The sequence below is a fragment of the Mycteria americana genome, chromosome 1 (genome assembly GCF_035582795.1).
Source record: "Mycteria americana isolate JAX WOST 10 ecotype Jacksonville Zoo and Gardens chromosome 1, USCA_MyAme_1.0, whole genome shotgun sequence".
Classification (NCBI taxonomy): Eukaryota; Metazoa; Chordata; class Aves; order Ciconiiformes; family Ciconiidae; genus Mycteria; species Mycteria americana.
This window is the reverse complement of record NC_134365.1, coordinates 1,069,773-1,091,269: the sequence shown is the minus strand read 5'-3', so window position 1 is coordinate 1,091,269 and position 21,497 is coordinate 1,069,773. Positions and strand designations below refer to the sequence as shown.

The 21,497-nt window shown below is 67.1% G+C and overlaps 1 protein-coding gene across 2 annotated transcripts in view; it reads right to left on the bottom strand.

Moving 5' to 3' along the window:
• The window catches only part of SND1 (staphylococcal nuclease and tudor domain containing 1), a 141,397-nt gene that overhangs the window by 51,275 nt on the left and 68,625 nt on the right, over positions 1–21,497 (bottom strand). For both annotated transcript variants that reach the window (XM_075509173.1, XM_075509238.1), the window contains 2 exons: positions 12,917–13,027; positions 7,110–7,182 (listed from right to left, as the gene is read on the bottom strand). In XM_075509173.1, coding sequence (XP_075365288.1) covers positions 7,110–7,182; positions 12,917–13,027 — 184 coding nt within the window. The remainder of the gene's footprint in view (positions 1–7,109; positions 7,183–12,916; positions 13,028–21,497) is intronic.

Sequence of the window (21,497 nt, the reverse complement as noted above, 5' to 3'; positions counted from 1 at the left end):
CACGCCTGCACCCACGTCCCGGGGACGCGGGCTGCGACTGCTCCAGCGTGGGGACGGCCGCCTGGGTGTAGGCAGGAGCAGGCAGGAGCAGGCAGGAGCAGGCAGGCCGGATCCTGCCCCATCCCTCCCTCCCATAACGGAGCAGCCCAGCCCGTGACTCCGGGGAAACCCCCCTCCGCACGCCACCTGCTCCCTTCCCAGCAGCCAGCCTCTGCGGATAAACTCAGGCACACTCATTAATAAAAGCTTAATGAGCTGCCAGGCAGCTCAGGAGGCCGGGGCTGGCCGGGGGGGTGTCGGGGTCCCCCGGCGCAGAGCAGTGCAGGCATCCCCAGGTGCCCAGCCAGCGGCACCACCGCGAGCGTTGCCGTTTCTGCAAGGGGCCGGAGCAGCACCCACGCGCCGGCAGACCCGACGCCGAGTGCTGGCCCGGTACCGGCTGAAACCCCTCCACACGGTGCAGCCGCAGCCGGGGAACCACAGACCCCAGCAGCTGTCTCGGCCGGCCGGCGGAGCTTTGGCACGGCAGCTTCGGCCGGCGTCTCTGTGTGCCGCCTGTCCCGGGGGCAAGAGGCTCCGTGTCGCAAGCTCCCTATTGATTTACCCAAGGAAGAAAGGTAAAAAAAAAGCAGCTCCCCAAATAAAGGCAGCCGGGCGGCTTTCTACCTCGCTCCGGCCTTAACTCAGAAAAATGAGCTGCAGAGGAGAGAAGGGAGCGTGCCGCGGCCAAAACCAGGCACCTCTCGGTAGGACCTGGAGCCGGCTCTCCCAGGCAGGGATGGAGGCAGGACCTGGTCCACGGCCGGGGCGGCGGGGCCGGAGCGGGACTTAATAACATTTATTAAGCTAAACGCGAGCCGCCGGTGTCGGAAAGGCAGCGACGTGGGGAGGGAAGGGGCTCGGCTGGGGAAGGCAGGCGAGCGGAGGCGGCTGTAAATCTCTGGAGCAGAGGCTGGGAGCCAGGGCGGGAGGGGGAAGGCGCTGGCATCTGCTGGCAGAGGAGCCGGCGCTGCTTCCAGAGCAGGCTGTAAGATGGCAGCGGCGGAAGAGGCAAATCTCCGTGCCCCTCCGGGGACGGGGGAGCCGCGGCACGAGCACCGGGAGCCGAAGGAGCAGGAGCCGGGCGGCTCTGCCCGCGGCTCTGCCCGCGGCTCCGGCGGGTATCGGTGCTGGCGGCACGAGCAGCTCGCAGAGCGGCAAGCGCAAGGGGGCCGGTGTTTGTGTGCATCCCCATTTTGATCCACGTCGGTGCAGCGGGCGGCTGCTCGCTTGCTCCTGTGCGTGACCCAAAGCCACCGGCTGCGTGCAGCTGGCCCGTGCCGCGGTGGCGGCCCCGGATGCCGCCGGTCTACAACCTGGAGCCGCTCCATGCATCGAGCGGGCGCAGATCTCGGCGGTCCCCGAGTGCCAGAGCTGCCGTCCTCCAGCTTCTCGGCACAGGACAGGACGCCGTCACCTGCCGCGCGCCGGTGCTTCGGCACAGGAAAGGACGCCGTCACCTGCCGCGCGCCGGTGCTTCGGCGTCTTTCTCCCAGAGCCCGGGGGCTGCCAAAAGGCTCGAGGCGGCAGCGCGCCCACCCCGCGGCACGGCCCTGGCAGCTCCCTGGCTGCGCGCCGACGCTCGAGCGGCACCTTTGTGCCGACGTCCCGGCTGCCTTCGCTGCAGGCACCTACCCCCTCCAGCCGCGAAGGGGTCCCGGGCAATCCCGACCCCCCCCAGCCCCCCCAGCACCCCGGCCGGGGCGGGGCTGGCGGACAAAGACCCCCCGAAATCCCGCGGCATCGCTCCCCGCCGCGCTCGCCGCTGGGTCGCTCGCCGCCACGTGCGCCGCGTGCACAAGGCACGCCCGGGGAGGTTTTTTTAGCAGATGTGCAGTCAGGAAGTTAATGCAACACATGTAAGTGCAATCTGCGACGCAAAGAAAAACCACGTTACCCGACGTTAACCGCTTGGGCCTAACATATGCAAATCTAAAACGGGAGCCGCTAATGAAGGCTACTAATTAGCGGTAATCACTATACAGTCACGATTTGATTAGCTTAAGGAAAAAAAAAAAAGCTGCAAGAAGGAGCCCACCGTGGGGTGGGCTTCCCTGCTCCGGCCCCAAAGTGGGTGAGCGGGGAACCCCCCAACTCCCTGGCTGCCCGGAGCGGGCGGTGGAGGCAGCGAGGAAGAGCTCGGTGCCGAAGACCAACCCCGCGAGCCGGCTGCCGTCAGCATCGAAAGGAGGCGGCGGCGGCGTTGGAACGTGCTGGAGAACGACCTGAAAAATCCAGCGGGATTTGCACGGCACAAAGCAGCTCTTCCGCAAGAGACGTGCCAGCGCCCATCGGCAACGTGGAATAATAAGTGGAGAGCGGCGATTCCTGCCCGGCGAGGCACGCCGGCAGCTGAGGCAGCCCGGCACGGCGGGGACGGATGTCCTCTCGGTCCCTCCTAGGGCAGGTTTGTTTGGGGCTTTGGGCATTAAGGCGGCGGGGAGCCGCGCTGCCGGGAGGATGCTCCCGGATGCTTCGTGCTTTTCGTGCTGCCGTACCTGCCAAAACAACCTTGCTCCTGGGCGTGGGCGATGCCACCTCCACCACGCAGGCGGGTGCGCAGGTCTCCCGCTCGCCGCGGGCGTCGGGAAAAGCCGGACGTGATGCAAGGGCCGGGGTTTGCCCCGGCACACACGAGGTGTCTCCCCTCCTGCCGTCCCCACCGACCGGAGCAGCGGGACACGCGGCAGCGCCGACGTCCCCGTCCCTATCCCCACGCAGACCTCGTGGCTGCTTCACGGCAGCAGAAACTCCCGCATCTCTTCCCGGCAGTGGCGAGCACCGCGCTGCAGCCCCATCCCGAGCCCAGCCGGCTGGGCCCCGCTGCGATGGCACGCGCCTGGCATCACCCACCGAGGGGCTGGGGGCTGCGGTGCCGAGCAGCCGGCGGGATGGGGAAGGAGCAGGGTGAGCAGATGCCGGCGGAGGGGATGGCTGTGCCAACGCCGGGAGTGATTTCTGGGAGTGAATTTTGGGAGCGCTCGGGGGGGCTCTGGCTCCCCGGCACAGGTCTGAGCCGTCGTGCCAGCCCGGCACGTGGGTGGCCTTAGGGACGGGTGGCAGCTGGTGCAGAGAGCTCGCAGCTGCCCAGATAAGCCGGCGCTGCCGCCGCGTCCAGCCTTCGGCTTCGTGCTGAAGGACACGCGCAGACGTCCTTCACCGCCGGGGCCGGCTCCTGCTCCAGGGCTCTGCGGTGGGAGGAACGAGCCGAGCATCCCACGCCGCCGTCTCCAGCTCCGGCAGGGACCCAGCGGGTGCCTCGGGGACAGCCGGACACGGGCGCTGCGGTTCGGAGGGGACGGAGATGAGGAGCTCCTGGACCCGCTTCCCCTGGATCCGCTCTCCAGGGCCGGCAACCCGACGCTCCTCCTGCTCGGCGTGGGACGGCGACGTCCCGACCACCCCAGGAGCAGCCTGGGACGGGCGGACAGCCCCCAGCCCGCGCCGAGCCCGCTGCGGGAGCCGGCCCAGCAGCCTCCGGAGCGGCCGGAGCACCGGGAGCGTGGCAGAGCACCCTGGTGGGTGCGTGCAGGAGCGGGTGCCGGGTCAGGACGCTCCCGGCCTGCCTGGCTTACCCCACTGAGGGCCGGGGGGACGTCATCGGACGCGCCTGCGCGGGGACGCAGTGACAGAGGCTCTCGGATCTGCCGGATGAGGGGGAGCGCGTGCCGGCGGCTGGGAGGCATCACCGGCTAAATTCGGATGGGGAAGAGAAGCGGGGGATCTGCACCGCGCTGGCATCTCCCCCTCCCCATCCCGGCCGCGCCGAGCCTCGGCTCCCACCTTCGCCGCTGCCCAGGGCCGGGCAGGATTCGTCCCCTGCCACCGAGCTGACGGCTCAGGCTCCTTTCGCTGTCCCTGGGGAGAAAGAGGCACCTCCAGGGCACCACCCCCCCGCCCGACTTCGTGCGTCCACCTCAGGGGGTGCAAACCCCCCAGCACCCCCATCCCGCGCCTTTTCAGGGCTCCCCAATTCACCGCAGAGCGGGGCATCCCACCGGGGTGCCGCTGGCTCTGCCCTGCCCGCTCCTCGCCCGCACCTCCCGCCCAGGTGGTATCACCCCCGTTACTATTATTTTAACACTTCGAGCATTTAATTAGCTGGGAATTGAAAGAAAATTATGCGTAAATACAGCGAGGAAAAAAAATATCATCTTAACTCCACTTTTATGTGAAGCTCTGCCAATTATGCAAAATTATTCAAGGACTTTTCACAAGGACAGGAGGCTTTCCGGCGGCCGGGCTGCCGTGCACTCGCCTGCGCTCTCGTGCCGGAGCGCACGCTAATGGGAGAAGCGAGCTAGCGTGGATTTGTGTTGCTGCTGCACTGCCCTCTTTGCTTTTCCGCTATTCTGGGGGGGGATTTTTCTCGCCTGCAGCATCGCGGGTGCGCGAGGAGGGATGCTGCTTCCCTCTGCAGCTCCCGGCAGGCAGGGAACGCCTGCTGCGGGCAGAGCGGGGATGGGACCGGGGAGGACTTGGGGTGTCGGAGAGGAGCAGGACGCTCCCGGGATGCCCCGGCCGGGGGATGCCAGGGCAGCCACGGTCGGATGGCTCGAACCACAGGGAAGGGACATTTCCCAGCACGAGCCGGGGCGGGAGGAGAGCGGGCTGCGCCGGAGCCGGGAAAACCGGGCTGGATCCTGGGTCTGAGCTAACTCCTTGACTTTTGCATCCCGGTCGCCAAGCCAGCCGGGACGCTGAGGAATGGGGAGGAAGGGTAAGGCAGAGCTGGGGACCGGCAGCTCGACAGGGTGGGGACAGAGATGACGAGCCAGGGACAAGGACGCAGTGACGGTGCCACGCCGGTGGACAGCACGGGTTGACATCCACGGGCGAGGGATGCGCCGAAGCCACCCCACGGGATGCACCGGCACCGGTCAGGGTCGGGGTGGCACCGTGACTGTGAGCTGAAAGGCGAAACGGCCCAAAAGCCCGTGTTTTCCCGACACCGCTTCCCCACGGAGCGCCGTGGCACGGGGAGATGCCACGCCAGGAAAGGGCAGGAGGCGCAACCGGGCAAAACCGCAGGAGCATCGGGTACGGAAGGGCCTGGGGACAGGGATGTCACCAGCGGACGAGGGACCAGAGCAACGCCACGCGAGCCGCTCCATCGCTAGCGCCCTGCCAGCGCCAGCGCCCCTTCGCCGGAGCGACACGGAGCTCAGCACCGACGCCGCCTGCTCTCTGCCGGGAAAACCGGTGCTGCAGCTGGCAGCGGGCAGGGGGACTGAGCCCTCCGCCTCGGACGCCGCCCGGGTGCAGAGCGGGAGAGCCGCCATGCCTCCTCCCGCCGTTCCTCGTGCCCAGCCCCAGCCGAAACCCCTGCGGGGGTCCCGTGCAATGGCACAGCACCGGTGCCGGACACCCTGCCACGGCACCCGGGGCCAACCGCGTCTCGACAGGCACCCACGTCCCGGGGCCGAGCGCCGCTCCTGCACGCACTGCACCAAGCGGATCTGGCAGCGGCACGGGGGCCGCGGGGCCAGGGCTGGGAGGGGACAGACGGACGCCGTGCCACGCCACGCACACCCACCCCTGCCCGGTGGCTCACCGCCTCTACGTTGCCGGCAAGTCCTGCCGTCGGGGTCACGGCACCCCAATATATCGCCTTCCCCCCCGCCCCGCTCGGCTCCTGCCTCCCGTCGTGGCGCAGCGCCGGAGAGGCTCCAGTTCGGTGCCGGGGAGCCGGGACTGGCAGCCGGGAGGGACAGCAGAGCCCGGGGAATCGCGACGCACGCCCTTCCGCCGCCCCGAACCCCACGGGACCTCGGGCGCGGGTGCTCGCCGAGCCCAGCGCACGCCCGGGCAGCGGGAGGAGCGCACCGATGCTAATCACATTGAATTATTTTGGCAGTGGTAAAGCACCCGCTGTCAGTTCGGCGCGCGCCCGCATTCATCACGCCGCACAACTGCTGACACGTGGCTAACTAAGGCCGGGATCAATTTACAGAAAACTATTAAAGATTTAAAAAGATTAACAAATCTTCATAAAAGCCATAACGTATTAGCCTAATTTTGTTTGCGGGGGCCCTCCCCCTCCCATCCGGCTCCAACCCTTTCGCTCGCCGCCCTGATTGAGTTACGAGGGCTCCTAACGATGCCGGCGGCAGCGCGGCCCCGGTGCAGGGACCCTGCCGGGACAGGGGCCGGGGGGCTCGGGGCAGGGATGTCCCCGCATCCCACCACTGCCGGTTTGTCCCTCTCTTTGCAGGCAATCGCACCAGCACGTGGGGTTTTTTTAGAAGCCTAAAAGCCAGCCGAGCCCCGGCGAGCCCCCAGCTCTGCCGTGGGGGTGTCCCCGGCAGCCTTCATCGTGCCCTGTCCGGCAGGGACCCCACGAGGGGTTTGCCTGGGGAGGATGAGACGTCTCCATCTCGTAAGAGCAGCAGACACCGCTGCAGACCCCAGCAATTAAAAGCGGGGCGGGAGGCTTGTGCAGGCAGGAATTGGGGTGCCCAGGACAGAGCTCTGTCCCCCCGAGGACACGAAGGACCTTCTTGAGAGCCGGGGCGTCAAACCCAGGACGGACGCACGGACGCCGCTCCCATCTGCCGGTTTATGAACGTATCTGGCGCTGCCGCGGGAGCCCTGCGCCGCAAAACCCTGCGGCACCGCGGCGGCACCTTCGTCACCCACGCTCGGGGCGATGCCAGCGTGAGGCACGTGGCGAGACCCCCCCCCCGCCCCGCGGAGAAGAGAAGCCCCAGGAGAAATCTCATTTCACCCTTTCGGGGTGCGCTGGGGGTGACAGACAGCTTCCGCAGTGGCACCTGGGGGGCCACCAGCCCCGGCGGAGGAGGATGATGGGCTGCCATACTCCCTCGTGCCATCCCCAGCCAGGGTGTCCCGGCTGCTCCCGCAGACCCCGGCAGAGCCGGCAGGCAGGGGCCGTGCCTGCAGAATTCCCGCACATCCCGCGTGCACCGAGCGGGACCACGGGCCGTGCAGGAGTGCCAGCACCCGGCACCTCGCCGGCTCCGCTCCACGCGCCCCAACCCGGCAAACAACATCACACGTGGCGCAGCCGGCGCAGCCACTCCCCGCGCCGCGTGCCAGAAGGTCCTTACCCCGGAGATGTCGGCCACCCGGTGAATCGGCACCTCCTTCTTGCTGTGCAGCCCTTTGCCGTTCTTGATAGCCCTGCAAAAGAGAGGGGGCACGAGCCGTCAGCACCCACCGCGGCGGCTGGAAGGCCCAGCGTTGTGCACCGCGCCCACCCGGAGAGAGACCGGCCGGCTCGTTAGCCTGCTAATCCCAATTAGCGGCCTTCGGCGGCTCACCCGAGCTGAGCGCGGACCTGATCAGAGGCACCGCTCGGCCCCCTTACCAAATGAAATTGCTTTGTCCCCCGCACAAAGGGAGGGATCAACAGGAAGGTGAGTGCCCCGGCAAGACGCAAAATTAATACCCGTTTCTTTCAGCGCTTAATCACATGAAGCATTTTAAATGCAAAATACGCGGCCAACGCTCCAATTCTAATGGAAAGAAGTTCCTTCCAGGTTAAAATAATATAGAGGCACCGAGGAGCCTGAAGGAAGCAACACCGCACACGGAAGGCACTTCGTGGCTGAAAAATGAGCGGGTGCCCCAGACCCGGTGCCGAGCCGCCTCGGATGCCGGCCGCTGTGCCGGCTCTGCCTGGGGAGGAGGGTGCAGCACCGGGATGGGATCAACCTCCAGACCCGGCCATGGAGGGGACTAGGGACACGGCTCTCCGGCAGAGCCGCGGCCGTCAGCTTGGGACTGAGCACCACGGCCCCAAAGCAGAGCCCGGGACCGCGGCACTGCCGGTCCTCACCCCCCCGGCACCCGGCGTGCACCCGCAATCAAGCGGCACGGCGAGAGTCGGGGTGCGCGCCGCCCCGGCGTCGGGCTCGTCGCCTCGGTGGGTGGACGGCAAGGGCAGCCACGCCGGCGACCCGGCAGGAGATTTATCCGGTTTTCATGCAGTTCACGGCACGGCTGGCTCATCGCCAGGCGCAGGAGCGGAGCCAGGGCTGCCCTCGGCCGAGCTGCCTGGGCGGGAAGGGCCGGCAGCGGCGGGTGAAGGGCCGGCACACGTTCATTAGAGCTCCTTCCCCTGACGGGTTTGTCCTTTTCCAGCTTCCAAAGGCCAAGCTTCTTTTCCAGGTGTTGCCGGCGCAGAGCAGGAGCGAGCGGGGAGCTGCCGCCCGGCTGCCGCCCTGCCTGTGCCGTGCCGAGGGTGAGCACGCTTGGCACAGCCGGGGCAAGCTCCCGAGGCTGCTCGCGCGCACGCTGCTCGGCGTTTGGGCGGCAAATCCAGCAGCCCAAGCGGGGACGGAAACCGAGTCCCTGCCCCGCATCTCCCAGAGGATGCCGCGGCCCCGGCTCGGGCTCGCCAGCGCCCGCAGCCGGGGGCCAGGCGGAGATTTCGGCTCATCCCAAAGGACGCCCGGAGCCGGGGACTTCCCCAGCAGAGCCAGCCCTGCTTTACCAGCGTTGGTCCCCCGTCCCCAGCGCCGCAGCACGGCCCTCTGCAACGGGAGGGCGGCCGGCGGGAGATCAACCTCCTTTCGCCACCTTTCGTCCCCACGCTACAGGATGCTCCTGGAATTGAAGCGACGAGCCGCTGTGCCCTGCGGCCCCCCAAATTCACCCTTCTCCACGGGCACAGCCCGGGCTGCCGGTCCTCGGGCTCCTGCGGCAGGCTGGAAATGAAAGCTCCTCATTTTTTTCAAGCCTCCCTAATAGCTGCTCCCAGGCAAGAGACACAAATTTGTTCAGAGTGGACCGTGATGATAATAAAAATACAAGGGGAAAAATTCAAAGACCCTGCCGAGGCTTTGTACAGCGATCAATTTGCTGAGCTGGACCATTCGAGGAGCTGTCTGGAAGAAGCCAACCTGTTAAATCAGCAAAAGGATTTCTTCTTTCTCCCTCGCCCTCTTTTGAGATGCCCCTCCCCGCTCGACACGGTACCCAGGGATAAGTGGCTTGGCCAGAAATAGCTTTTTTTTTTTTTTCAGGAAAACAGCTCTTTCCCCAGGTTAAGAAGAAAGGCAAAGTTAAACAAGTGCCGTAACGCCCGGCAGGCCGGAAACCAGAGCGAGGGCAGCCGGGGATGCTCGTCCTCGCGCCGCATCGGGGCAGGGACGCGGGCGGTGTGACGGTCCCCCCAGGGACGAGGCCACCCCGTGCACGAGCTCCGTGTCCCCGCGGTCACCCCCGCCAGCTCCAGACCTTCTCCTCCCTGCCGCAGGGTTTGCCACGGGGGAGTAGGAAAGGGCACCTCGCCCCGCAAGGCTGGCGCAGGCAGGGATGCCGGCAGAGCCCAGGGCCGAAGGGCGGCACGGCACCGGCGCTGGAAAGCGAGGCGGGGGGATGCAGGGAGGGCACGCACCCGCTCCGGGAAAACCTGGTGGGATGGAAAACCTAACCACCTCCTTTCTAAATACCCCAGGGAGGGGCCACGCAGGTAACGGCAGCTCAATCCGAGCGGATCCGACTCCGGCCTCTGCTGAAGAGCCGGGAAGTTAAAGGGATTTTGCAAACCCCAAGCAGCCAACACCCAAACTGCTCAAAGCCCACGTTCACGGGGAGCTCGGGCCCCGCACCCCGATCTCGTCCCAAACCTCCCGTTCCCCTCGGGAGCTTGCTTCTGTCCCCGGCATCGCCCCGGCGCTGCCAGCTCCTCTGCCCGGTGGGAGGCAGCCAGCCCCGCGCCGGCGCGGCCACCGATCCGGGGCGCGCCACAGCTAACGGCGTGGCTGAGCCGCCTCCGCCGCCGGCACGACCCCCTCCACCGCGGGCAAGGGCAGCAGCGCTCAGGGCTGAACTGCAGCCCCACGCCTGGGAGCGAGCGGGGACATCTGAGTATCCCCACGTTCGGGACGTCCGAGCATCCGGATATTCGGCACATCCGAACTCGGCACCCCCCCACCACACCCAGAGCGCGGCTGTGGGCTCCATCCGCTACATCCAACCCCGGCTATCCCGGAGCCCGGCTGGAGAATCGCCCACGCCAGAGTGCTCCGAGATGCTGATTTAATGCCAGGCACATCTGCTTTCTAAAAGGCACATCCCCGCCGCTCAGCAATGAGGCCCCAAGCAATCTGCCGGCCGCCGATCCCACGCCGCGCGGGGTGGGGGGGGGGAAGGGAGCGCGAGAGCCCATTTATCAACCTTCCCCCTCAAAAGCGAGAGGCTTGCAGTAAAACTGAGCACAGTCTTGCACGGCGGACTGGCAGAAACCACGCTGCAACCCCCTCAAAGCTGCTCTCCCCTGCTGTCGGCACAGCGCCGTCAGCCGCTGCCAAAGTCGCTGCCGAGGAGGAGCTGAAATCCCACCGCCCCACCGGGCCCGGCCGTGCCACCGCCTCCGGCGCAGCCGGAGCCGGGCCAGCGCCCACGGGGGCAGGGGAGCGGCGGCGGGGTGGGAACCGCAGGGTGGGTGGCAGCTCAGCCGGAGGGGAGCGGAGCCGGGAGAGGAAAGGGGTGCCCGCTGCTCATCCCCGTGCCGCCCTTGGGTGGGATGGGACGCGGGAGGACGGCTGGGGCGCAGCCTGCTCCGGGCTTCTCCCCGCGGAGCCGCGCGGCTGGGGCACAGCTCTCCCTGCAGAGCCGGGCAGGGACGCAGCCCTGGGGCAGGGGGCACCGGGCTGCAAGGGGGGGCTGAACAACGTGGTCACCTCCTGCAGGGAGCTGGGCCGTGCACAGCTGGACCGTGCGCGCCTGGACTGTGCACAGCTGGACCGTGCGTGCCTGAACTGTGCATGCCTGGACTGTGCACAGCTGGACCGTGCACAGCTGGACTGTGTGTGCCTGGACCGTGCATGCCTGGACTGTGCACAGCTGGACCGTGCGTGCCTGAACTGTGCATGCCTGGACTGTGCACAGCTGGACCGTGCACAGCTGGACTGTGCACAACTGGACTGTGCACGCCTGGACCGTGCATGCCTGGACTGTGCACAGCTGGACCGTGCACAGCTGGACTGTGCACAACTGGACTGTGCATGCCTGGACTGTGCACAGCTGGACCGTGCACAGCTGGACTGTGCACAACTGGACTGTGCATGCCTGGACCATGCATGCCTGGACTGTGCACAGCTGGACCGTGCGTACCTGGACCGTGCACAGCTGGACTGTGCATGCCTGGACTGTGCACAACTGGACCGTGCGTGCCTGGACTGTGCATGCATGGACCGTGCACAGCTGGATCGCATGTGCCTGGGCCACGCGCCCCGGACCGTGCACAGCTGGACCTTGAATGCCTGGACCGCGCACAGCTGGATCACACCCACCTGGAACCGTGCACACCTGGACCGTGCACACCTGGACTGTGCCCACCTGGAGCATGCAACCTTGACCATGCAACCTCAACCATGCACAGCTGGACTGTGCACAGCTGGATCGCATGTGCCTGGCCATGCACCCTGGACCGTGCACAGCTGGACCGTGCACAGCTGGACCGTGCACGCCTGGATTGCGCGCACCTGGAGCATGCAACCTTGACCATGCAACCTCAACCATGCACAGCTGGCCCATGCACAGCCCATGCACAGCTGGACTGTGCACAGCTGGCCCATGCATGCCTGGCCCACGCACAGCTGGACCGCGCGCTCCTGGCCCATGCACAGCTGGAGCACACATTCCTGCACCAGGCACGCCTGGACTGTGCAACCACGACCGCGCACACCCGGACCGTGCAACCCCAGCCGTGCACATCTGGAGCACGCACACCCCTGGAGCACGCACACCCCTGGAGCACGCACACCCCTGGAACACGCACACACCTGGAGCGCGCACGTCTGGACCGTGCACCCCAGGACAGCGACTTGGGAAGCCGGGTGCTGCCCGAGGAAGGCACCCCTCCCACCCCAGCGACGTACGAGCGCCGGCCGGCTGCGGGGCCCCGCCGCGCCCTGCCCGGCCGCGTCCCTGCCCGCACGTGAGGTGCCGGCAGGCGGCAACGCCGGCAGGGCTGCCCGGTCAGGCAGCAAACGCAGCCCTTCCCGCTCCTCCCAGCTGGCAGAGGAGAAGGCAGGCAGCGCGTCCCTGCCTGCATCAGCGTTTCTGCCGCCTCCGCCGAGGACGCGGCGCAGGGCACCATCCACACGCGTTTCTCTCACCACGATAACCTCAACCTAATTACAGGAGGCCGGAACGTGTCTCAAGCCCTTCGGATCGGATCGGCTCGGACGTCACGGGGCTTAAATGCAATTACTTCTCCGGCAGACGGGCCGGGGCAGGACGGCTGCGGCAGCGCTCTGCCGGGCTCGCCGCCCCGAGGAGCGGAGCGGGGCCCTTTGAACCCCGGCGTGATGCACGCAATGGGCCGTGAGACTCCAACCGACCTCCCAGGCGTTTTGCAAATGTTATCTGCCTTCAGCTGCCTACAGGCAGCTCCGGCATTAACATGGAGAACCCGCCACGCAGCGCGATGTTTCCCACTGACTCACGGCGCGCCTGGCCCTCCGCCAGCGCCGAGCCCATCTGCGGCACCAGCACCGCGCCAGCAGCATGGAGGAGGTCGGGGCTGGGGGGCACACGTGGCCCGGCCCTGCTCGAGGAGGATTTTGGCTGCCGGGGAGTCGGGGCCGGGGGGGGGGCTGGAACCAGGGTGAGCGGAGACCTTGCAGGGCGTGCGGAGGGGAAAGGACGCTCGCCTCGGCCAGGAGGGATGCGGGGCAGGGAGGTCACGCCAAGCAGTGGGGACAGACGGAGGGACGGGGACACCACGGGGATGGGATGGGATGGCATGGGATGGGATGGGAAGGGATGGGATGGGATGGGATGGGATGGGATGGGATAGGAGGGATGCGGTGCAGCTCTGCACCTCCCTGCGAGACACCCCGAGAGGCAGCGCGGGCGCCCCGTGGCTGGGGGAGCACCACCACCCCGGCACGGCACTCACCGAGCCTCCGCGGCCAAGAGCTCGTCGTAGTGCGAGGATCTTTGGTCGTCGTCTTGCCGGTAGCGGATGACGGTGGCCAGGCCCTTGCTCACCAGCGCTTCGGCAATGTTGCTGCAAGAGAGAAGAGCAGGGGGCTCAGCACCGGCGGCGGGGCGGAGGGGCCCGCCTCCCCCGTCACCCACCATAGCTGGACCCCGGGCATCGCGCCGGGCCCTGACACCGGAGGGGGTCAGACCTGCCGGGGCGGGGGGGGGGGGGGGGGGAGAGGAGCCCCCCCCCCCGTTTCACGCCGCTGGCCAAGGGAAGGTGCTTGGAGCAACGTCTCACAGCGAACGGGGACTTCTGGGCGTGGCCGAGGGGTCCCCGCGTGAGCGTGCAGGAGCCGGGCCACCAGGGTGGGGGATGTCCCGGCAGCACCCCAAAACCCCCGCACCACCCCCCAAAACCACAGGGCTCAGCGCCCCCGGGCCGTGGGAACCTCCTCCTTGATTTCACCTTCTACCGCTTTGTTATCCCTGCCGTCCCCTCATCGGAGAGGGGAGGTCGGGGCTGGCCGGGCTCGGGGGCCGGCTGCCAACAGGCGCCGCGTGCCGAGGCGGCGCGGTAAATTGGCTGCCATTACACTCTGCTGCTTTAAACAAATTCATAAATTCTACTTCGCTGAGCGCATCTGTAATTCTCCTCCAATTACACAGGCAGGGCATGGACTGCTAATTCACTGCTTTAAAAAATAAAGCATATATAGATATATATATGTACAGGGGGGGCCTGATCCATTCGCAAGCCCCGGGAGCACCCCCTGCCCTGGAGAGGGGGAAGGGCAGAGCCATCACCGGGAGCTGAAAATAGGTCTCGCCTCAGAGCAGGGGAGAAAAAAAAAAAAATAAGGATTCGTAAACGAGGAAATAAGCTGCAGCAGGAGGCAGCTGCAGAGGTAACGCTCGAAATGCCAAGCAACCAGGAATAAGCACCTCCAGCTATTTTGGGCACGAACAGGAGGCTGTGCCGGGGGGAGGCGAGCGCAGGGCTGGTGGCACCCGCGGCGGCCCAGCGGCCCCCTGACGCCGCGCCCTGCCCCGACGGGGGATGTCAAGGTTTGGGGCTGGGCAGAGCTGGGTGCGAGGCTCCGTCCCCGGGTCCCCAGCGCCCCGGGAGCAGCGGGGCACGGCCTGATGGCCGCGGGCAAGAGGTGACCCCGTTAGGGACGAGCTGCGGGGACGCCCACCCTGGTCCCCACCCGTGAGTTCCATGCAGAGCCGTGGGGCGATTTGGAGGCGAGAGGCGGCGGCACCCCGAAGGCACGCAAATCCGCGAGAGGTGCCCGGCGAGCTCCTGCCCTCCGACGGGCGCCGGTAGATCCGGACCTCCCCAGCAGCTCGGCGCCAGCCCGGCTCTGCCCGTGAGGGCGACGTGCCCCGGCTCCCCCGTGCTGGGACCAGCAGCCGAGGTCGCTGCCGGAGGAAGCCCCCCAAGCGAGCTCCGGTCGGGACGGAGTTTGCAGCCCCCGAGTCGTCCGCGGCCAAGCCGAATTGGCAAGGAGCTGCAGGACGCGGGGGGCAGCCGCAGCCCGTCTCAACCACGCTTCCCACCCGCCATCGTGCCTCTGCGCCGTCCCACGGCCCCGAGCATCACTCGGTGCACGAGGGGGGACGCGTGTCACCGGGAGACTTTTGCCCAACACGCGCTGGGGCCAGAGACTCCGGCAACGGGCGCGCCGGGGAGAGCTGCCCACCCGGCGCCTGCCGCAGCAGCGCCCTGTTCTGCGGGTGCTGCGCCCAGAAACGCCCCCTCCATCCCACCCCCGTGCCGGGGAGCCGCTGCTGCACCCCCGGAGCAGCACATCTGCAGCACGTCCCCAACCCAACCCGCCGAGGGGACAAGCCCCGCACGGCAATCGTCACCAGCCCCGGGCACCCCTTGGTGGCCCAGGTCCCCACCCCAGCTCTCCAGCCCTGATGGGATTTCCATGCTCCTGCAAAGCCCGGCTGGATCTGGGCCGGGGGTCCCATCGGCCCCCCCGCTCTGCAGCCTCCGGAGGAGACGCCCGGCCCTGCCCGCCCCGCACCCTGCGCCCTGCGCCGGCTGGGCCGCTCCATCCCCACCCATCGCCCGAGCCCCGTTCTGGGGAGGAGAGCGAGGGGGGAGGATCTGGGAAGAGCGAAGGAGATTAAAACCCAACATGGAAAGCATCAGGAAAGCACTGTGCTAGCAAGCGCTCCGTCTGCTCGCTAAACGGACAATTTTATTCTGCCCCCAGCACTCGTGAAGTGTTGTAATCTTGTTGCCACCTCTGTTTGATGGCTTCATTTATTCAGCAATATCATGGTTATGGCTTTTTATAAGACAAGCAAAATTGCCAGCGTTTGCTCCCACCGCGCTGCCGGGTCCTAAAGGAGCCGGGACGGGCTGGGGCTGCGCACGGGGAGGGCGGCCGTGCTCCCCCCGGCTTTTCGGTCCCCAACGGGCTCTGCAAGAGGGGACGGACGCAGCCGGCGCAACCACCGATCTGGACGCAAAAGGTGCCGGTCCCGGCTGCTGCCACCCCCGAGCACCAGCCGCGGTGCAGGAGGTGCCCGGCCGGGGGGACCCCTCCTCAGCACCAGCGTCGCCTTCCCCGGGGGCTGCGCTCCCAGCGCGGGGCCACCGAGCCTCCGCTCCCGCTCTGCCGTGGCCCGGCTCCAATTAACGTTTCAGGGACGAGGTTCCCACGGCTGGTGGGGACTGAGAGCAAACGGGAGGTGCTGGGCAGCCGCAGGGCTTGCGGGGATGCCGCAGTGCCGGCTGCCTCAGTTTCCCTTCCCCGAGCACCCTCTCGGGCTGTGCCCCCCCAGGCACCCCTGCCTGCCCCGGCGCTGCCCGTGCTGGGTGCCCGGGCCCCCTCTTTTCCCCTGGCAGCAGGTCCCGCAGCCCAGGACCAGCTCTCGCCCACCTTCGTGCTCCTCCAGCGGAAGGAAAAGCCACCTCCACCCCGGGAATGCCAAACCTGGAGCGAGCACATCGGCTCCCCGGCACGATGCGGCGCTTGCAGCAGGTCCCAGGTGGGCACAGCCCGCAGCCGGCCGGGCTGGGACCCCGTCAGGGCGTGGGGGATGCCAGGGAGACCCCCCCCGTCCCTGCCTCCGTCCTCATTAACCGGAGAGCCCGAAGGGGTCTGGCAGGGTCAGAGGTACCCGGGACCTCTGCCTTGAGGGGTGATGGGGAGGAGAGAAGCCGCCTGCACCCCACCCGTGGGGCGAGGGCACCCTTCCTGCACCCCGCTGTGCTGTGCAGCGTAATTCAGGCTCTCACGTTCACCTGCTAGAGAGGAGGATGAGGGAGGACGGACCCCATGGGACCCTGTCCCCCCAGGGGCCATCAGCCCCCTCCCCGACGCACCCGCCCAGCCCGGGGCCCCGTGTCCCGCTCCCCATCCCAGCGGCACCCCGCTCCCCATCCCAGTGGCACCCCACTCCCCATCCCAGCGGCACCCCGCTCCCCATCCCAGTGGCACCCCACTCCCCATCCCAGTGGCACCCCGCTCCCCATCCAGTGGCACCCCGCTCCCCATCCCAGCCGCCCATCCCCGCCCCCGCTCCCTCCCCCCGCGCTTTAATCCCCTCCGCTCCGAGCGGCTAAGCAGCTATTCCTGGCACCAGACTCCAGAAGTATCCAATATGCATGAAATCAAAGTTTTCATCATTTCCACCGGTCAAAGGGCAGCAAGTATTAAATCCCAGAATACCGGGATTAATGGAGGGATCATTAAAAATCTAATGTTAAACCACCTCTGCGACCAGAGCGCCGGGTGAGCCTGCCGTAGATCGCAGCCTGATTAGAAGGAAACAAACGCCAATTTTGGAGCAGGTTAGCCGAGCCTCCCAACGGGGAGAGCCGCGCACGCCGTGGGGAGGGCGGCGAAGGCACCGGGCTCTGCCCCTTCATCCTCCTCGCCGGGGCGGATGGGAGCGTAGCGGGATGATGCCGATGGGACTTTATTTGGGAAGTTTGGCTAAATTATGCGAAGATGAGGTTTTTAAGCAGCGTTATGTAAACCCGCACAATTTCGAATCAAACCCGCCGCCCCGAAGCAAACGGGCTGCGACTGCCGGGCTGCGGCAGGCACCGGTGCCCGATGCCACGCCGGGGCTCGCCGGCTGCAGAGGTCTCCTGCACCCGCTGCGGCCGCTCCCCGGCAGCGCGGCAGCCCTTCCCCAGCACGGGCCAGCCATCGCAGGGGACCGGAGGCGGGTTGAACCGGTGGCCCTGTGTCTCTCCGAACCCTCGTGGGCTGCTCCGTGAGCCCCTCCTGGCACAGCAGCAGGCTGGCACGGCGCTCGTGTCCCCCTGACACGCCGAGCCCCGCTCCTCAAGGGATGCCAGCTCCTTCTCGGTGCACGCACAAGCGGCTCGGCTTCAGCACGCGCCGGCGAGATAAGAGAGGGAGCTTCTCCTCCTCCCCCAGGTTTGACGTGCGATCGGTGCAGAACGCGGAACTGCCTGCAGTTCCCTGGCAGCCGCACGCAATCGGCGAGGCCATCTTCCCACCGCCCCGGTCCGCACCAGCGGCAGCGAAACGGCCCGGCGGCTTGCTCTGATCCGGCCAAGGAGCTCACCCCGAGCAAACGCATAACAACCGGGCTGTTTGCGGCCCAGGCGGAGGCTGGAAAGGTGCTAGGTCTGCCTCGCTGCTGCGGGCAGGGCGAAAGGGCCGGGCTCAGAAGAGGAGAACGGCTCAGCCCGGACCCAGCTGCGGCCGGCAACAGCCACCGGTGCCTTGGGGAGAGGGGAGAGCCCCGAGGGGGACGGGGAGCTTCAGCTTCAGACCCATCAGACCCAGGCCACGCCGCCCTCAGCAGCTTTGCAGCAACAGAACCGCGGGACGGTGCTTCGCCAGTGCCGAGCGCAACGTCCTTCAACCCCTCGGTGCAACCAGGGCCCCGGGAGACCCAGCTCCGGTGCTGGTTCACGCCGTCTCAGCACCGGTGCCTGCAAGAAGGCACTTCAGTCCCAAGGGACCCCCAGCGTGATCGGGAGCAAACCCGACCGGGAGCAAACCTCCCCACGCACCACGGCGTCCAGCCGCCTCCTGCGCCGTCCTGCCCACGGCAACGACAGAAATCTCCCCAGGACCGGCTGTAGTGCACCGAAGCCGGGGTGAGGGTCAGGGCCGGCAGCACGCGGTTGCACCGTTTAAGGGTGCGAGTGGCTTAACTCCAAGTTCCCGAGCTTGCAGCCGCCCCGCTCCCCGCCCGGCTGGGTCCCTGCCGGCACCCTGCCAGCACCAGGACAGGCGCCGAGCTCTGCCAGCCCTCAGCCAGCCACCGGCAGCCTCGCAAAGCCCGGCCTCCCGGCCGAGCTCCCGGGGACGAGGCTGGCGGCAGACACCTCCTCCCCGTAGGAGGGAGCAGCTTGTAAAGCAGCAGCGAAATCTGGTCCCTTTCCAGAGGCTCGGGCTGCAAAAACCTACACAGCTCCTGGGCGCGAGCCCAGCTTTACCCTGGCACCGCGGCCCACGCAGGTAGCTCGCTGCGCACATGGCTCCGCTGCGAACGGCAAAGCGCTGGCAGACGGTCCCCGCTCCAGCCCCGCGGGACCCCGGGGGGGGTAAATACCCCGCGCCGCGCTGCCGGCTCCCCCGGCACGTCTGGCGATGAAGCCGCCCCGGGCTCGCAGCTGCCCCTCGCTCCGGAAAGCCAGGCTGGGTTTCCCGGTGGAGGGGAAAGCATGCGCCCCACGGCTTGTGGCTGCCGCCCACCCCGGGGACAGCGTGGAGCTGGCAGCGCGGCCACCAGCATCACCTGGCACCCGCGGTCCCCCCGCCTCCCGCTGACCCCTCTGCTTTGCAAAGGCTTTTACCTCCTCGACACCCGCGCAACAGCCCCCGGCCGGGTCCTCTCCCCGTCGCTCGCTGGGTCCTTTCCCGAGCTCTGCACCGGTGCACGGGAGCACTTTGCAAAGGTCAGGATCATCACCCGGCTTTTTGGGCGAGGAGAGGGACGCGGGGAGGAACAGCAGCCCCGTGCCCACCCCCACGGCTGCAACCAGCCCTCCATCCTGCCTCTTCTTCCCAGTGCTCGCGTGACCCCGACTCTGCGTGGGCAAGGAACGCCGCAGCTCTCCGGCACGCAGCCTTGATCCGCACGTCCCCGGCCAGGAGAAGGGCAGAGTCCGGCCCTGCAGAGACACGTCTGAGTGCTGTTAGGGGGCTCGGAGAGACGGGAGCGTGCGTACGGAAAAGCACGTCTTGGAAACGTTCAGACACCCAAACCGGAGCGCCTTGGGCTTCGGCGAGCTGAGCACCATCCGCTGCACGGCAAAAAGCCCTGGGATTGCACCAGGCAGGGAAACATCTACAGCCCCCAGTGCCCCCCCGGCTCGGAGCATCGCCTCCACGCCCGGCTCCTGCACAGAATGCTCCCAGGGGCTCAGGTCACGCTCCTCACGCGGCTGCAGCCGGATCCTGTCCTGCACCCTGCAGCGGGATCCTGTCCTGCACCCTGCTGTGGGAGCCCGTCCTGCACCCTGCAGCGGGCGGCTGTCCCCGGGCACCCTCCTGTGAGCAGCTCCCTGCCTACCCCTGCAGCATCGAGGCCTCCCGCCCTTGGCCGAGGACCCGCGTGGCCACGATGCCGCAAAGCCGCCGAGCACCGGGACAGCGGAGCAGCCGGCGCGGGTCGGAGCAGCCCGCCCAGCGCCCCGTTCCCAGCGGCGGCAGGGAGCGGGACCGGCCCGTGCCGCTCGCCACCTTGGCCAGGCTGCCCCAGCCCCCAGCAGCCCCCGAACCCCAAACCCCAGCCGGGGAAGCAGAGCCACAGCCTGCACTGCAGAAACCCCAAATCCACCCTCCGGTGCTTCGACCCCAACTCTGAGCAGCTGCCTCGGGTGCTCCTGCTTCACTCCTGGAAAGGGGAGTGAAAAAGTGTCCCCTTGTCACCCCCCCGGGTCACCGGAGAGGCTGGATGCTCCGAGCAGCTGCTGGGGCTTGCAGAGCCGTGCCGGCATCCCAGCATCACCAACACCCCCAGCCATGAAATCCTGAGCTGTGCCGGCATCACCAACACCCCCAGCCATGAAATCCTGAGCTGTGCCGGCATCCCAGCATGACCAGCAATCCCAGCCATGAAATCCTGAGCCGTGCCGGCATCCCAGCACCACCAACTCCTGCAGCCACGAAATCCTGAGCTGTGCTGGCATCCCAGCATCACCAACAACCCCAGCCACGAAATCCTGAGCCGTGCCGGCATCACCAACACCCCCAGCCATGAAATCCTGAGCCGTGCCGGCATCACCAACACCCCCAGCCACGAAATCCTGCTGCTTGAGTGTAACCCCCACCCCCCAGGGCTGCAAATCCTGGGAAGACCCCCCATTTTTTTCCAGGTTTAGAGCTTTTAAAGCTCAGAAATCCCGGCCCCGCTCGCAGGGGCTCCTCCTGGCACTCGGCTGGGTGCACCGTGATGGGTTCGCTGCAGCGGGTGCAAACCGGAGGGTTCAAGGGCGAGCGGTTCGGCTGCAGGGCACCCGCTGCAGGGCACCCGCTGCAGCCGCAACGATGCCTCTCCTGCTGCTAGACAGAGGGCAGGGAAGAGGGGCGCAGGGACAGCAGCTTAAAGAAGAAATTTCCTGACCGTGAATTAAATCTCATGCTCCAGCCCCGCTCCCTGCTCCTCTCCCCACAGCCCCTGCACGGGGAAGGGGGGGGCACCCGCAGTCCCCCCCCCCGTGCTTCAAATAAAAGCATCTGGGGAGAAGCGCGGGAGCTGCTGCGCAGAGGGAAGATGCATTCCCCCAGTTAAGCCCAGATTAAAGAATGGGAATATGAAAACGCAGATGAAAAGCTCTTTGCTGTGGAAAAAATCTTATTAGGCCGTGAAATACAGTTTTTGCCACTTAAAGAACGGCGGAGTGAAAAATGGCCATTTGCAAGCTCCCCCCCCCCCCCGCCCGCTCCCCCGGCAACACTGAAACTCATTTCACAGTTTCCCCCCCGCCCCCCGAAAATCCAAAAAGGAAGTTTTTCAGCGGCGTTTTCACGCACCGAAACCTCTCCGGCTCTCGCTGCCTGGCACAGATTGGCGGTGCCAAAACCAGCCCCGCACGAGCCCCCTCCCCGCCGTGCCCAGAGGCGGCCCCACCAAAACTCGCCCTTTGGGCCACGTTAGCCCCAAACGCAGCATCCCGGCCCTGCTGCCTGCAGGGAAAGTATCCCCCCCCCGCCCCCGGCACGGATTTCTAGCTCAGGGCTTTCCTTAAATTAGTTTGTAATGATTTTTCAGCAGCCTTTTTTCCCCAAACCTTGGGCAATTGTGCGTTTGCATCGCGGCAGCCTCTGGTTCCCCCCGGGGAAGGGCTGTGGGGAGGGGACCCCCAGACCAAGACCCGTCCGGGGTGTCGGACGGATCCGGCCCCCCGGAACCCCTAACAGGAGGGCGAGGGCCCCCTCGCCGCTCGCCGTGCGGCGACAGCCAGGCTCTGCCCGTGAACCAGCTGAAAACCCGGGTGCAAGCGAAGGGGGTCCGAGGCCACCCCGAGGGACGTCCCCGCAGCAGCGGCCGGCTCCTGCCACGCCACGGCACGGGCTCCCGGCAGGCAGAGGAGAGCC